General features: G+C 39.0%; 1 protein-coding gene across 3 annotated transcripts in view; it reads right to left on the bottom strand.

The window, feature by feature from the left end:
- Positions 1-14,995, bottom strand: part of Zfpm2 (zinc finger protein, FOG family member 2) — a 424,449-nt gene that overhangs the window by 137,265 nt on the left and 272,189 nt on the right. For all 3 annotated transcript variants that reach the window (XM_051202519.1, XM_051202518.1, XM_051202520.1), the window contains one exon: positions 9,879-9,990. In XM_051202519.1, the coding sequence (XP_051058476.1) occupies positions 9,879-9,990 (112 nt within the window). The remainder of the gene's footprint in view (positions 1-9,878; positions 9,991-14,995) is intronic.

Raw genomic sequence — 14,995 nt, 5'->3', positions numbered from 1 at the left:
GGTTTATTGTCTATTAGACTACAACACCGTTTTCCTGTCAGAACATAGTTTTTTAAAAGAATGGATGGAAATTTAAATATTGTTTATTACTTGACACAATTATCTGACCAAACTCTCAACTTGATTATGGATGTCCCTGGATGATCAGTTCTCCCCTGACTTGATGATCAAGGGCACCTGACATCATTCAAGCGAATGGTGAAAAAGGTGGTTTACCCATCACTATTCTCCTTTGTAAGTTTCCTACTCTTACAAAACTGTACTCTGTGAGCATCCCACCCTGTGAGCCCCGAGGCTCACAAATCCAAACCCTTTAAGTGTGCCCACCCCATTTCACAAATTGATATTTATCTTTCCATAAAATTAAAATGCACACCCTCTATGAATCTTGCCTTGATTAATTGTTACTGACTGAGGTCAGTCTTTAAATATTTAAATATAATTGATTAATAAAGCTTTCAGTGAGTTTGTTAAGCCAAGGCTTGTTTTCCATTATTTTGTATCCTTGTGGCAGTACCATACCATGGAAAAATCATATGCTCAATTATTTGTATTTTACTTTGAAAATTATCTTACATACACAAAATCAAGGTCTAGGGCATTCATAAGAGTATTAAGGAAGTTCAGGTTATATCACCCGGAAAAACATTGATTTTCCTGTGGGCTAAGGAATTTGCAAATTTGCAAATGAGACAAAGATTCCTTTCTCTACAGTTAGGGTCATGTGAGAAGAGCTAAAGACATTAATTCAGTGATACAACAGGTTCCTAGCATACATGTAGACTTGGGTTTGATCCCTAGCTCTGTAATACAATGAGTGAGTGAGTGAGTGAGTGAGTGAGTGAATGAATGGATTAACACAGAGTGATTTGAATGAAAACACAATTCTTTTAAACTATGTGAGAAAAATATTCTAAGAAGGGGAGTTCCTTTTTAAGAGGAGATACAAGGCTGAGAGTGCAGTTGCTTGCTAGGATGCTTGCCTCCTTGCTTGCCTTAGGCCTTAGGTTCCATTTCTAACTTAGAACATAAAACAATCTAAATAACTGTCACCCACATTCCCTATGGTGGATACCTCCCCTCAGCCTTGATACAGGAAGGAGGGGCTTGGTACTGCCTCAACTCTGTATGCCAGACTGTGTTGTCTCCGGAAAGGAGGCCTTATTCCTCTGAGGAGTGGATGGGGTGGGATGGGGAGGAGGTGGGGGAGGTGGAAGAAGGGAATAGTTGGGGAACTGGGGTTGGTATGCAAAATGAAAAAATAAATCCAAGTAATGTCCACCAATGCTGCTCCTTTACAGAAATACATTTGCAATTACATGCAATTTTATTTCAATGTTTCCTGCCCATACAATTTTAAATGTTCCTCTAGTTATAGTAGACACAATGCCATATATTGTGCTTTTCTCATCTGGAACTGTAATGCAGCAATTTCATTTCATTAGCATGATGTTTAAAAAGTTATTTTCAGTGTCTTCCTCTCAAAAATCTTACGCTTAGTACTTGTCCCTCGGTTTAGCTGACAAAGGTACTCCTGGGGGTAGCTGTCAAGATTATCATCTGTTTGAATGACAAGCTAACATCTCTGAGTAGAAGTGATCACCTCTCAAAAGGCCCTGGCCTTCATTTCTCACTGATACATCCTTAGTATACATCCTTAGTTCTTATCGTTTGCCAGCATCCTAACTTAGGTTTTACCCCTAAGAGACACATGTTTCACTAATAATACATGGGCCCAAAGTGGCTTAAAATATTTTTTACCCAACATATGCTAGCACATCTTACTCATTAAGACAATTAATGATACAATACAGGCCTATTTGCCAGTGTGTCATTTAGAAAACTCTCCCTGATGTGAGTATGGAAAGAAGTGTATTTTTACATACATAGCATAAATAAATAATAACTGTAAATGTGTAAGCAGACTTGGGTCAACACAATGTCAATAAACCATTAACACAGCTGTTAAAAAAAAAAAAAAAACAGGTAATGCACAGTAAGAAATGGAAACAATGGGAAGTCCAGCATTTGCAGAATCTGCTGCCATTCTGCAATTTGCACCAGAAAGTCGGGTTAACAATAACTCCATCGCTAGTGGGGCTGCTTGCCTTGACCTTCAAACCTTCCAGAAATGACTGTTGGAATCAAAACTGTGATTTTCTAAAGCAGCCATTTTCCCAATCACCGATTCTTAGAGCAGGCATAGTAAACCATTCACGCCTCAAAACGTATTTCTCATTTTAACAGAACACAAGCAGAAAAAGCCTCAGACAATCATGAAACATGTTGGGTTTTCAGCACCACGTTACCCCGTGGTGCTCTGCAATCAATTACTGTTATACCACCATCATTAATAATTTTCTTAATGAAAATGATTCTGTTGATCTCTGTTGTATTTTAATTATCAGAGTTAAGCATAATTACACTGCAGCTCTGAGCTGGCATGTGGACTCCTTTAGGGCGCAATTTTGTTTTAACACACTGATAATGTAATTTTACATTGTGTCAGTTTGTTTGGTTATTATCCAGTCATACAATTCCACTGTATTCCAGATAACAGATAATAACCTTAGTACCTCCTATATCCTGAAGTCATTTAAAAAGCAATATTGGGATTCTAAGACTAGCTAACTTAATCGTCTTATGATTTTATAATTCCCACTGCTAAATATTTGGTTCAGGCACTCACTCTCTTTCAAGAATACAGTAAAATGAGATGATATTCATACGTTTTTTTTATTAATTTACTACTTAGATACATGTATAAAGATGAATACTGTCATCTTTTTATATTAATTTATTATTTACATACTATTAGACCCTCTGGATAAAGTAAAGTATTAGCTTGTGTTGTATAACATAATGGACAAAGCTAGTGTATCAAAGTTCTAGGGAACTCCAGCAGATCACATTTTAAAGTGAATCATGTTCCTCATAGTTAAATACATTTGTTTTTGAAGGATGATCAATTTACTCTAGTTGCAGCATGTTTCTCACCATGACTATATCTTACTAGCATTTCTGTCATTTTCACAGTCGCTAGTATAGGGGTTTTGAGCAAGGGGTCTTAATTTATTAATTGCATGACCAAATAACTACAAAGGTCCAAGTTAGACTTTGAAGGCAGTCATGGAATGATATTAACGTGCAGCTTCTGCATGAGTTTCAATTGTAGATGCCTCAGAAGTTACAAAGATGAACATAAAGTGTGTGGTCACTGCTGTGTTTGTTCTGGAATACTGCCTCTTTCAAGACAAACCAAAGCAAGGAAAATAACTTCACTGATCAACATGTATGTAATTTCCAAAGAAGAAAAATAACCTATAGTATCGGCCTAATAAGTGGTGGCTTCAAAAGCAATGCTAATTGTATAAATAGTCATGGAATAAAACTTGAGATGGAGTACTAGCTGCCTATCACAGGAGCTATTTTGTGTCATTGAGTTTTATTTCTCTGAACTTGTTTCTCATTTTGTAGGATAGAATAATGCTGTTTATACCATATGCGTGTGTTGGAAAAATAAACAGGATAAAGTGTGGAAATAATGTGAATAGTGCAATGAATAGACAATGACCAATAACAGCTATTATTAGTATAAATATGATTAGTATTAATCATCAAATTAACATCTCCATAGGATCCTCACTAAAAATAAAAATATTGGGTAAACTAGATGGGTAAGCAGGTACCTAAGTTCAGTTGTTCAAACCTAAAATCAACAGAATCAACTCCTACAAGCTGTCCTCTACTCTCCACACATGTGCCATGATATGTGTGTCCCCCACCTTACACATACATAAATATATAAGTAAGTACATGACCAGGTAACTGTCAGAAGAAGAAAGAGAAGAAGAAGAAGAAGAAGAAGAAGAAGAAGAAGAAGAAGGGGGGGAGGAGGAGGAGGAGGAGGAGGAGGAGGAGGAGGAGGAGGGGGAGAAGGAGAAGGAGAAGGGAGGAGAGGAGAAGAAGAAGAAGAAGAAGAAGAAGAAGAAGAAGAAGAAGAAGAAGAAGAAGAAGAAGAAGAAGAAGAAGAAGAAGAAGACCATGTGCTCAATTAATAACAAAACCAAAACCAGTGGTTTCTTAAGGCAAGGCTTTGGGTCTCTCAGTCTGTGACATATTTTTTCAAGCTAATAGATAGACTTGTTGTTACTTAATGAGAATGGTGAATTTTCCCTCTTAAATAACAGATGGCCATGTATTCTCACCTATTATTAAGGACAGGTGTCATTAGTTCATATATTTTTGACCCTAAGGATGGACTTGGTTGAATAGATGGTAACCAGGAGTATGTTGGCTGTGATAACACACAGGCTTGTGCCTGTTAGTATTCAGGCATCTGTACTGGTCTTTGGGGTTCTGACAGGATACACCCTCAGTTGCAGCCACTAAGAGCATCACCTGTGCACACTCACTGTGTTCCATTTTAAAAGGCCCTGCTCACCTCCCAGTTTTCTCTCTCTGCTTCTCTGCCTGTCTGTCTGTCTTTCTCTCTCTGCTGCCTTTCCTTTTCTCTTTTGCTGCTCCTGTCCCCAGAAGCTGGTCTCTCTTTTCTCCTCTCTCTTTTCTCATTCTCTTTCCCCCAACTTAAAAAAAAAAAAAAGCCCTTCCACCCAAGTTCTGTCATATGGCATCATTCTCTGGAATACTGCTTTTTAAAATTACAATAGTGTCCGGGCCTTCTTCACAAAAATTCAGCCAAAAATCCATTGGTCTTGGGCTGGAGAAACCCACAAAAACTGCTGACCTGAACAAGCTGGAGCTCATGGACTCCACTCTGATAACTGGGAAACCAACATAGTACCAACCCAGATTCCCTGAACGTGGTGTTAGCTGGAAGGATTGAGCAGTCTATGGGGCCTCTGGTATTGGATCAGTATTTATCTCTAGTATACAAATGGACTTTGGGAGCCCATTCCACATAGAGGGATACTCTCTCAGCCTAGACACATGGGGGAGGGCCTAGGCCCTCCTCCAAATGATATGATAGACTTTGAAAACTCCCCATGGAAAGCCTCACCCTCCCTGCAGAGAAGAAAGGGGATGGTGGAGGGGACATAGGAGGATGGGAGGGTGTGGGAACTGGGATTGACATGTAAAACAAGCTTGTTTCATACATATATGAATCCATTTGTCTCTATGCACATAGCTAAGAAAACCAGTATTTAGAGATGTTAAGTGTTTTACCCCCAGCTCATGTGGAGATTTTTATTTTCCAGAATGATACCATACTCTTTCACATAAAGGAACTGTAGTAAATGGACAGGAGTGTTACTTGATAGCTTTTAATTCTTTTGATTGACATTGTTGACTTATTACAGAGACCTAGTGAGTGGCTTATTTAGAAATCACTTTGTGAAAAATTAACATTGAAACTGAACTGATGGAAAATCATCCAGGTGGAAGAAATTAAATGTTTAGTTTTGACTACTCAGAATGTCTAACTAACTGTTTTCATTCTTGGAAAAGTAGCCATGAATTCCAATCTACAGAAATTAAAGAACAAATGGGCAACACTCAATGGTAGGGTTTAGCAATACTCCCTATGCATACTCTCTCCTCTAGCAGGACTCTCCGGAAGGGCAAAATGACGCTGTTCAATATGTTGTTTAAAGATATAAGGTAGAGAATTATCTGGAGTCTGTTGAGAATAATGGCAACAAATACATGACCAAAAATTGTAGATTACCCCTATTTGGAAGTCATGGGAGGCAGGCAAAACACATCAGACTAGGATGTTAAGGTTAAAAAAAAACTGCCTTATTTTTTATTTTGACTAAACAGAATGATACCACCTTGTCAAATAGCTCTAAGTGACAAAAAGTGATGTTTAAATACTTATTTTATAGATACCTATAAACGAAAGCTTTATAGTTACATTTAGCTTTGTCTTTAGTCATATGTAACATTATTTTAAGTAAGTTAGAGTCATAAATAGTAACAGTATGAAGCCTCTTTTTATCCTGCCCAAAAAAATACTATAAAAATTATTTCAGTTAAACCACCTTGACAAAATGCTACACATACAAAATTTATATTGTATTTGCTGATATACTCTGAGATAGTTGGGTCCTGTGGTAATGGTATTGACTTAGAATCCACAAGTAGTGTGTGTAAGTATTTGGCCAGAAGATAAATAAGGAACACACAGTCATGTCATTAGGAACCTAGGCTCAAAGGAATTTTGCACTGATGATCCATATACCTGAGTACCTGGAGGCTGCCCACAGGAGAGCCTGTGCTATGGCAGCAGCTCCAAGGTTGTATTTAGGGAACAAATTTTTCTGACCCTGCTGGCTCAGTTCAGGCTAATTCTCTAAGTCTTCCAATATGACTAGCGAGTGTCACAGTGAATCACTGGTTCTGTGTCACTCAACACTCAAGGTTGCTTTGTTTTCACAGGTGTTACTAGGCTTGCCGAACAAGTCTGGGGCTAGCCACCACCCCGGAGATCCTATCTAATGATTGTTGTTCTTTTGCTGCAGCTAATGCCTAAGAAACACTAACAGGAGACTCAGCGCCCACGTGGAGTTTATTGAGAGAAGGGAGAGAAAGAGGGGGTAGCAGTGGGCAACCGAAAGCAGGAGTGGTGTGGGGCCCTTGCTTTAAAAAAAGGCTTGTGCATGAGTAACTGAGTCCTCTGGCCGCCAGGTAAAGCTGACTTAGGGATGACATGGCCATGAGCGTCCCCCCCATCGTTGGGGCGGGGATCAGCAGGCTGCTAGTTCCTAACAATGATGATCCTTACTGCTTACACAAGGAAGGACCATCAGAGGACAGAAACAGACTTAAGATAAAGTGTGAGCAGTAAAGACTGACAGCATCAAACTGTCCCTAAAATCCAGGGTACACCTGCAATATTAGTTATGCAAGCAGATTTCTCCACTAGTCCCAACAACATACCCACAATGTACACTGTACACATATGCACAGAGACACAAAAAACATGAGGATCTATTTTCCATTATCCAGTGGAAGCCTGGGTACTCTGCACCACCCCCTACTCCCCAAGGCAGTCTGAATACTCAAAATTTAATTTAGGTTTCTGAAGCCCTGTGATGATCTGAGTAAGCTTCAAGGGTTTCCCAAAGTTTGTTCCTCGGGGAAGCACTATTACCTATAAGGTACTCATTGAGATGGGAAATGAAATACATATTCATATGCCTGGGTGTTTTACAGAAGTAATGATATCCAATATATATGATGAACTTTCAAGACAGATTAGAGTAGGCAGCAAGGATTTGGTCAAGGCTCTTTCTTAATTGTAAGTGCTACAGAATATTTGGGGATAAATGTTCTACTTTAAGATACATATTTTATGGGTTTTAGGCAAAATGGTCCAACTGTTTAAAGGGAGCTTGTGATGAAGTAGTTGAACAGGGAAAGGTGGGGTCATATGATAAAAGAAACAAATATTTGGAGTTGCCAGGACCTGGGTTGAAATTTACCTCCATTGTTATGTTTCTTTACTAAAGACAATTATACTGTCTCTCTCAGCCTTACACATGTAAAGTGAAGAAAACATGAATTAAATCTCTGGCCTGTCTTAAAGCTTCATGGAGAGAGGATAAATTTTAGTGTGTACAACTAGACCTTAAGCTATAGGACATTTATTGTTTATTAGTTTCACAACCAAAGCACACAACTTACCTACCTAATTCTCTTATTTATCTTTTGTAAAATGGATATGCATACCTATTACCTTGTAGGAGATGAAAGGAAATGACATAATACAGGATTTACTGCCCATCTAGTACTGAATTCTTATCAATTAAACAATGGTAGACAACCTTTTGCAGACAAAACAAAGAATGATATTAGCAACTCATGTCATTTGTCATTTGATATTTTATGTGATGTATCTATTACAATGATTGGCAGCTATTTATCATTTATCCAATCCATCAATCAGTATTTCCTCCCTCCCTCCCTCCCTTCCTCCCTCCCTTCCTTCCTTCCTTTTTTTCCTTTCCTTTTTGTGCAGAGAGCATGCCTGTCTAAGGACGGATACTTAATAAAACATCCTCCTTGATCTCAGAAAATAGACAGTTGATGGGATAGGGATAAGAAATACCTAACTTCTTGTGTTTCCTTTTCTTGGACATATAACAACTGATCATAAGAAAAACAATGAGTGGCGATGGGAGGAGTATATAGACTTTGGAACAAGAACATTAAGGACAGGACTTAGGAGTGTTCAAAACTAGTGGCTATCAATGTGTAATGCTAATAAAGGGTGCGACTTCATGTGTGCTTGATAATTAATAATCTTCTGAAAATTACCCAGAACTTATTTATTGACAAAAGGATAGACCACCATAATACAAAGACAAAATTGTGTTCAATGGTCAAGCTAAAACACTCAACTGAAGTGACTATGGAATCATAATTTGAGTTCAGAATCATCTTTCCTAAAATAGTCCCAGATGTAAGCACACTGGGTTTTGATCATCTAAAGGAAGGGTATTTTCACTGTTCTTTCCTACCTTATCCCCACAATAAAGTTCAGTTATTATTGCTAACAAAAATCTAGTCCTCACAATGGGACCTATGAGCCCAGAACTATTTCATGCTTGTCTTTTGTATGTGGGAACTCAAACCGACTCACTATACTCTATGTTGATGTGCTATACTAACATAGCCACAGGAATTTTCACTTCTTTAGTTAAAAGATCCCATCAGAATAGCACACACTTTTCAGGTTAAAAGATTGGTGGTTCTGTGACCAGCAATTACAGAAGGGAAAAGAAATATAATCAGATCCTGGTGTGCATATTGTGTTTTCAGGTTGCAAATTCCCTCTTTTCGGTGTTTCAACTTTCAAAGGCTCAGGGTAGTTTGGAGGCAATCCTCTTACAAATGTACAAATTGTAATGATTATAGGAACAAGTTGTAATTGTTTCTAGCAAGTTTTTAAGCGTCTTTGATGTTATGATTAGTGTTTTATATGTTAATATATTGATAGGGGTGCTTATTTGCTTGTTCCCTTGTATGCTTTCATGGTTTCTAGGTTCAATGAGCAAACAAATCTTTGATCTCAGTAGGTCTATTTGGTTTAAAAAAAAGAAAGCTGAAAGAAATGAAACATGAGACGCAAAAGGGTTTGCAATATTCACGAGGAGGAGAGACTGGGGACTTCACTGTGAGAGCTCTGAGCCAGAGCCTGAAACTTAAAGGTAGAGAAAACACACAAGCCTACAAGCCCCATGCTCTAGCCACCAACCTCAACCCACATTCCTGTCTCAGGATGTGTCATCACCAAACAGCAGTTCCTTTTGTAGCTATAAGAGTTTGGCTAGACTGACGTCATGCTGAGGGGATCAAAGGCAGCACTCTGCAAGCCATCAGGCGCCCTCTAGCCCATTATCCTCATGCCCTTCGTTCGCAAAGCATCATGGGGCAGAATTTGGTCTTTGTCAAGGTGGTTTCATTTTCAGCTCCCCTCTGATCCTGTATGAGTTCTGGAATCTGATTGCAAGGTAGTGCCCTCTGGAAGCATGCCTCTGGACACGAATTTCTAAAGGCATATACTCGTTGGCCAATAATGACCAAGAGGGGAATCTGAGATGTCATAAAACCCAGCCGCTATCCCTAAAGCTAAGAGTGAAGAGAAGGGACACCAGCCAAGCCACTCACACTCGGGGCTTAGCGGGTCACAGCACTAACCAATGAATGCTGTGACTGTTTTTGCTTATGTTGTACAGAAGTAAAAATCACAAAGCGTCACTGAAAACCACACACTAGACAGCTTCATGAGTGAAAGGGGAAGCAAGAGGCTTACTGTTATACACGGTCCTCGATCCCCTTCCTCGGGAGCAGTGTCGCAATACTCAGATTTCAGTGCCACTAAAGAGACAGGGAAAGGGTCACGAGGTTACCTTTGCTGTACACAATGCAGTTGTTTTTGCTGTCCTCCACTCCTTGCCAAGTCACGTCCAGAAGCCACTTGGGACCAGCAGTCAGCACCATGGGGACCTGAGCCTTTGTCTTCTGCAGAATGATAACAAACAGATGCCGTTTGCTCTCCTTGATTAAAAATGTGAATAATAACTGTTTTTTTACAAACAACTAAATCTCCCAAACCGTAATCCAAGACCTTATTCCCCTGCCTCTCAGTATCTTCTTGTTTTTTTTAGATGACAGAAGCTGCAAAGATTTTACTGCTTTCACTAATCTTGCATGGTGGAATTATTATCTAGGACCCCCCCCCATGATACTGGATCAGATCTCCAAGATTAGGCATATCTCTTGTGGCTCGGAATTATAAAAGCGAAGGCGGATGATTTTCAAGGCAAAGAACAGAGTGTTTGGAAGTGAACTTCAGACACATTGTACTTCCCTATCAACAGGATCTCCTGATTTCTCAAAACAGACAGGAAAGGATTTTAAGAAACAGGATCCATTTCAAAGCTCTATCCTGAGCAACATTTATATTACAGTCTGCGCTTATTTGGAATGAATAACGAAACCTACAAGCTGTCTTCGATGAAGTGTGGCTATGTGGTCTGACGACAACCACAATCATAACGATGCTAATGACCCACCACCACACACTGTCTCCAGGAAACTGTAAAAGAGCAACCCTGAATAAATCAAATACACAGAACAGAATCATGACTTGCCCTTTGCCTCAAATAAACATACAGGCAGGGAGGCCAGTGCTTCCATTCTAACTGAACATACCAAAGATGGGTAAATTTAATTCTCATAAGATTCGACACTTTTGGGGGTTTGCCAACCAAATTATTTACCTTTAAAACCCATTTGATAAATTTACACGACAAGAGATAAACCGTGCAGGAAATCGGGAAGTCTCAGGGGACGGTGCTTCCCGGATGAGTTGCAGTAAACTGGCATTCAGACTTATCATTCGACAGCCCATGTTCCATGTATCAAATATCAGGAAACCACAACATTGAGGACAATACGAGGGTCTCAAGGTAATTTCTGAACTGAATTTTCACCTAGATATGATTCTGCCAAAGAAATCTCCGTTCATCCTGGGACTTCCTCACATGTTCTACATTATCATGAATTTCCCAAGCTGACATTCATAAGTATTCGCTGGAGGGTTTCTGTGTACTCTGGCAACCTCAGACCTCACGGGAATCTGGAAAACCCTCTTCACCCACCTCACAACAGCAGCAAGGAGTGTGCACTATAAACCATTCCATCGTAATGGCAAAGCCATGTTCAAAACTGTGCATGAAACAGAAGCCCACTCAATTCTTTAAGAAACAATTGTTTTCAGGCAAGGCATGACTACAAAACAATGTGCTAATAAAAATTTAACCCTGAAGGATAAATTTTAAAAACAAGTCTGAAATGTTAGCTGGATCAGGGGTGTGTAAGGGTTTGGGTAGCTTAGAATGTCTGGACACTTCTACTCAGCCAGGTGGTCCAGACCTCCCTTGAAAACCCCATCATGTGTGGTTGGTCTTTTTTATGGCACTACTAACTATTAATGTTTAATAAGGATCTGGATAAACAATTAGGCCGAACAGATGTTTATTCAGGGAGAAATAACTCTCAACATAGACAGGTGAGAACCAGCAGGTTCCTGGTCCCAAGGATGCCTCCGGAAATCCTCCTGTCCCCATGAGGCTAGCAACCCTGCTCCTCCTCAGACCTAGTTCCACAGGTCACCTCCACCTCTGGCTCCACCCTCCAATGGACGTGGCCAGTGCCGCAGAAGGAGACAAAGTGAATATCCCACTACAACTAACCCTTCTTTAACCCAAAAGGACAATCTGCCTCAGTGTTCTTCTTGAACACCAAACCTAAAGACTTCCATTATATAAAGTCTCCAGGAAATCTTATTGTAAGGCAAGCAAGTCAACTGGTCTATATCCGGATCTTCCACTCATGTCACAAAAACAAAACGAGACAAATTCCATTACTGCTCTTGGTACTAGAAACCTGAGCCTTTTTTTTTTTAAAGGTCCTTGTGAAGATGATAGTTGATTAATGAAATGTGGAAAAGATCACGCTATGTAGCCCATAAACTGGAAAACTGTTTGGGACTCAGTCAAAATCAAGGGGCAAATACTAGTCCTGTAGATTCAGGGGATACCAGAGAGGCCACTTCCAGGAAGAATGTGGAGTGACTGGGATCATGTGAACAAATGTTGAACAATATGTAAGAAAACTGTGTGTGTGACACTAATCCCTGGAACTCTGTGGTTTATGGTCTAAGAAATTCTTTAAAACTTTTCTGAGTGTGTGTGTGTATAAGTCACTGAATGAAAGGGCTAGCTTCCATCTTCACAGTCACCATTGATGTGCTTCTTACTTATAAATAGGGATCCTTTTGGGAGAAAGGACTTGGAATATCTGCAAGCATGTCTACACATCAGGCAAAACCTTTTGTGATTAATTCTCTAAGCAGACATAGCCAACAGAAACAGTTTCATAAATGGAACATGAATAGTAGTGTGATTTATGCTATATAACATAGACAGTGTGTTAGATATTTGCTCTGTCTTTTTCACAGACAAGGAAGTCAAGTCCTAATGATAATTTCCTGGGGGTCAATCATCTAGTAGAAGGCAGTGGCACACTCTCTCTCTGTCTCTCTCTGTCTCTCTCTCTGTCTCTCTCTCTGTTTCTCTCTCTCTCTCTCTCTCTCTCTGTGTGTGTGTGTGTGTGTGTGTGTGTGTGTGTGTGTGTCTGTTTCCCAACATGATCACACTGAGCGACATCAAATAGTTTTGTGGAACTGAGGGTTTCTGAGGCACAAGGATGGTAGGCATTTCCTAGTTGCTGCTGTTACTGAAACTATCAATAGTTTATATCTACTTAATACCTGCAGCATGTGGAGTGTTAAGTACTTTAACTGAATGATGTTGTGTTTTTCTTTTTATGACTCTAACACCAAATGACTATACCTCAAATGCCCCACTATTTTGTCCTTAAACAAACTAAGACTTAAGAGGAGATGATTTTGTAACTCAAGCAAAAATAGTTGATTAATATCAGTGCTGAATGATAAGCTAAGTACTGTATATCTTAGGACTCTGCTAAACACATATCACTCTTCAGCATGGGCAGAAATTGATTTAAGAAACTGACTCGAAAGGAAGGAAACAATTTCATCAGCAAGGCAGAAGCAGGAGTATGAGAAGGTCTATCTGAAAGTTATACCCAAGCTGTAACGTAAATAATAAAAAGATTTTAGAAAAATCTCAACTTTATTACAGTTTTGAGGAGGTGAGCCAATTTCTTCCAGAAGAAGTTAACTTTCTTGTAGAGATTGACTGTCGTCAAAGAAGATTTCCAAGTGTGAGAAGGAAGGAGTTAGCCAGGATTATATGAAATGTACCCTCCAGAAAAAAAAATCCATGAATAGAAAATAATAACATCCACAGTGATCATTAGGTTTATTTCCTCATGCCACCCTCTAGTATGAGGATTCATAGAAATTCTAGAGTTTCAGACACTTTAAACTCCATTGAGTGAAATTCTCTGGCTTCCTGCGTGAAGGACGGAGGGGAAATCTTTATTAACACATAAAGTGAAGAAGTGGCAAACAATACTGAAGAAAGGAGAGTACTTGTAAAAGGCTAGGCATAAAGGGAAATGACAGTGAAGATTAGCCATCCTCTGAGGCCTCGGAACCTGTGAATAGTATACTACCTTCTTTGGCAAAAGATGTGGTGAAATATTTAGGATCAAGAGAGGTCAAATTGCCCCTAAATTATGCATACAGACACATTCAAAGCACAGGAGTTCCTAAAAGTAGAAAAGAAAGTCAAAAGTATGAAACAGAGAGATTATCAGATGCTAGGCATGATGGTTCACACTCGCAATGTCGTCACTCCAAAGGCTGAGGCAGGGGTATTGCTGTGGATGTCCAGACACACATAATGTGTGACAGGCTGACCTGTGCTATAGATTGTGACCCTGTAATGAGAAAGCAAGCAAGCAAACAAATTTCACATGCATTTATTCCACCTGCTTTTAAAGATGGAGAAGTGACATTGGCCACAAGCCAAAAAAAAAAAAAAAAAAAAAAAAAAAAAAAAACATGGTAGCTCAGTCCTCAGTACAGGAGGAGTCATGAGCTGTTGTTTCACAACCCTAGAAAACTATACCTGCAAAATATCCAGACACCAAGATATGGACCCTTTCTTAGAACTGCCAAAAATTAACATATCAGTTGGACACCTTGAAACCCATATGGGATTTTTGATCTACAGAAATATAAAATGAGAATTTGAAATTTGAAGCCTCTGTTGTTGGTAGTTTTTTAAAACAGTAAAATCAAGCAAGGGAAAAAGAAAAAAGAAAAACACTCATATTTACTGAGCTGTGTTTTAAGAAATGTTAAAATTCCATTCTCAAATGCATTTAGAGTAATAGAATACATTTTCTTTAGTTGGAACAATACCTTAGAAGGTTCCTATTTCAAATTGACACTAATTAAACAGTGGTGCCTGTATCCTCCTTGCCTCTGGACTTGGGTGTATACAAACATATCTGGTATCATCTTTGACTTTACAGTTGCAGTATTTGGAAAGTCAAGGTGAGGGAGTTTGGGAATCTTCACACATGTTGCTAGTAGGGTGCATTGTTAGAAAGGCACATAATTATTCTGAATTTCAGAATGTCTGTATCCAAAATGAACATTGTTTTATTGCTGTTATTGGTTTGTTTTGATTAAAGGTATATTTTCTCTGTGCCACCTTGGCTGTCTTGAAACTGTTTTATAGACCAGGCTGACCTTGAACTCACAGAGATCTGCCTGCCTCTGCCTCCTGATTAAAGGCTCTACTTGGATTAAAGGCATTCGCCACCACTGCCTGCCTGAAAATGTACATTCTGTCCCAAATTTTATATATATATATATATATATATATATATATATATATATATATATATATATATCACAATACTCAGTACTCTATAGAGACATGTCATTTACTAAATATCTAAATGAATAAGTGAACTGAAGTGTCGAAAGTATTTATTAAATCCCCATTTATTGAGGCTTGGT

Source organism: Phodopus roborovskii, unplaced genomic scaffold, assembly GCF_943737965.1.
Source record: "Phodopus roborovskii unplaced genomic scaffold, PHOROB, whole genome shotgun sequence".
Classification (NCBI taxonomy): domain Eukaryota; kingdom Metazoa; phylum Chordata; class Mammalia; order Rodentia; family Cricetidae; genus Phodopus; species Phodopus roborovskii.
This window is presented reverse-complemented; position numbering and strand designations above follow the sequence as displayed.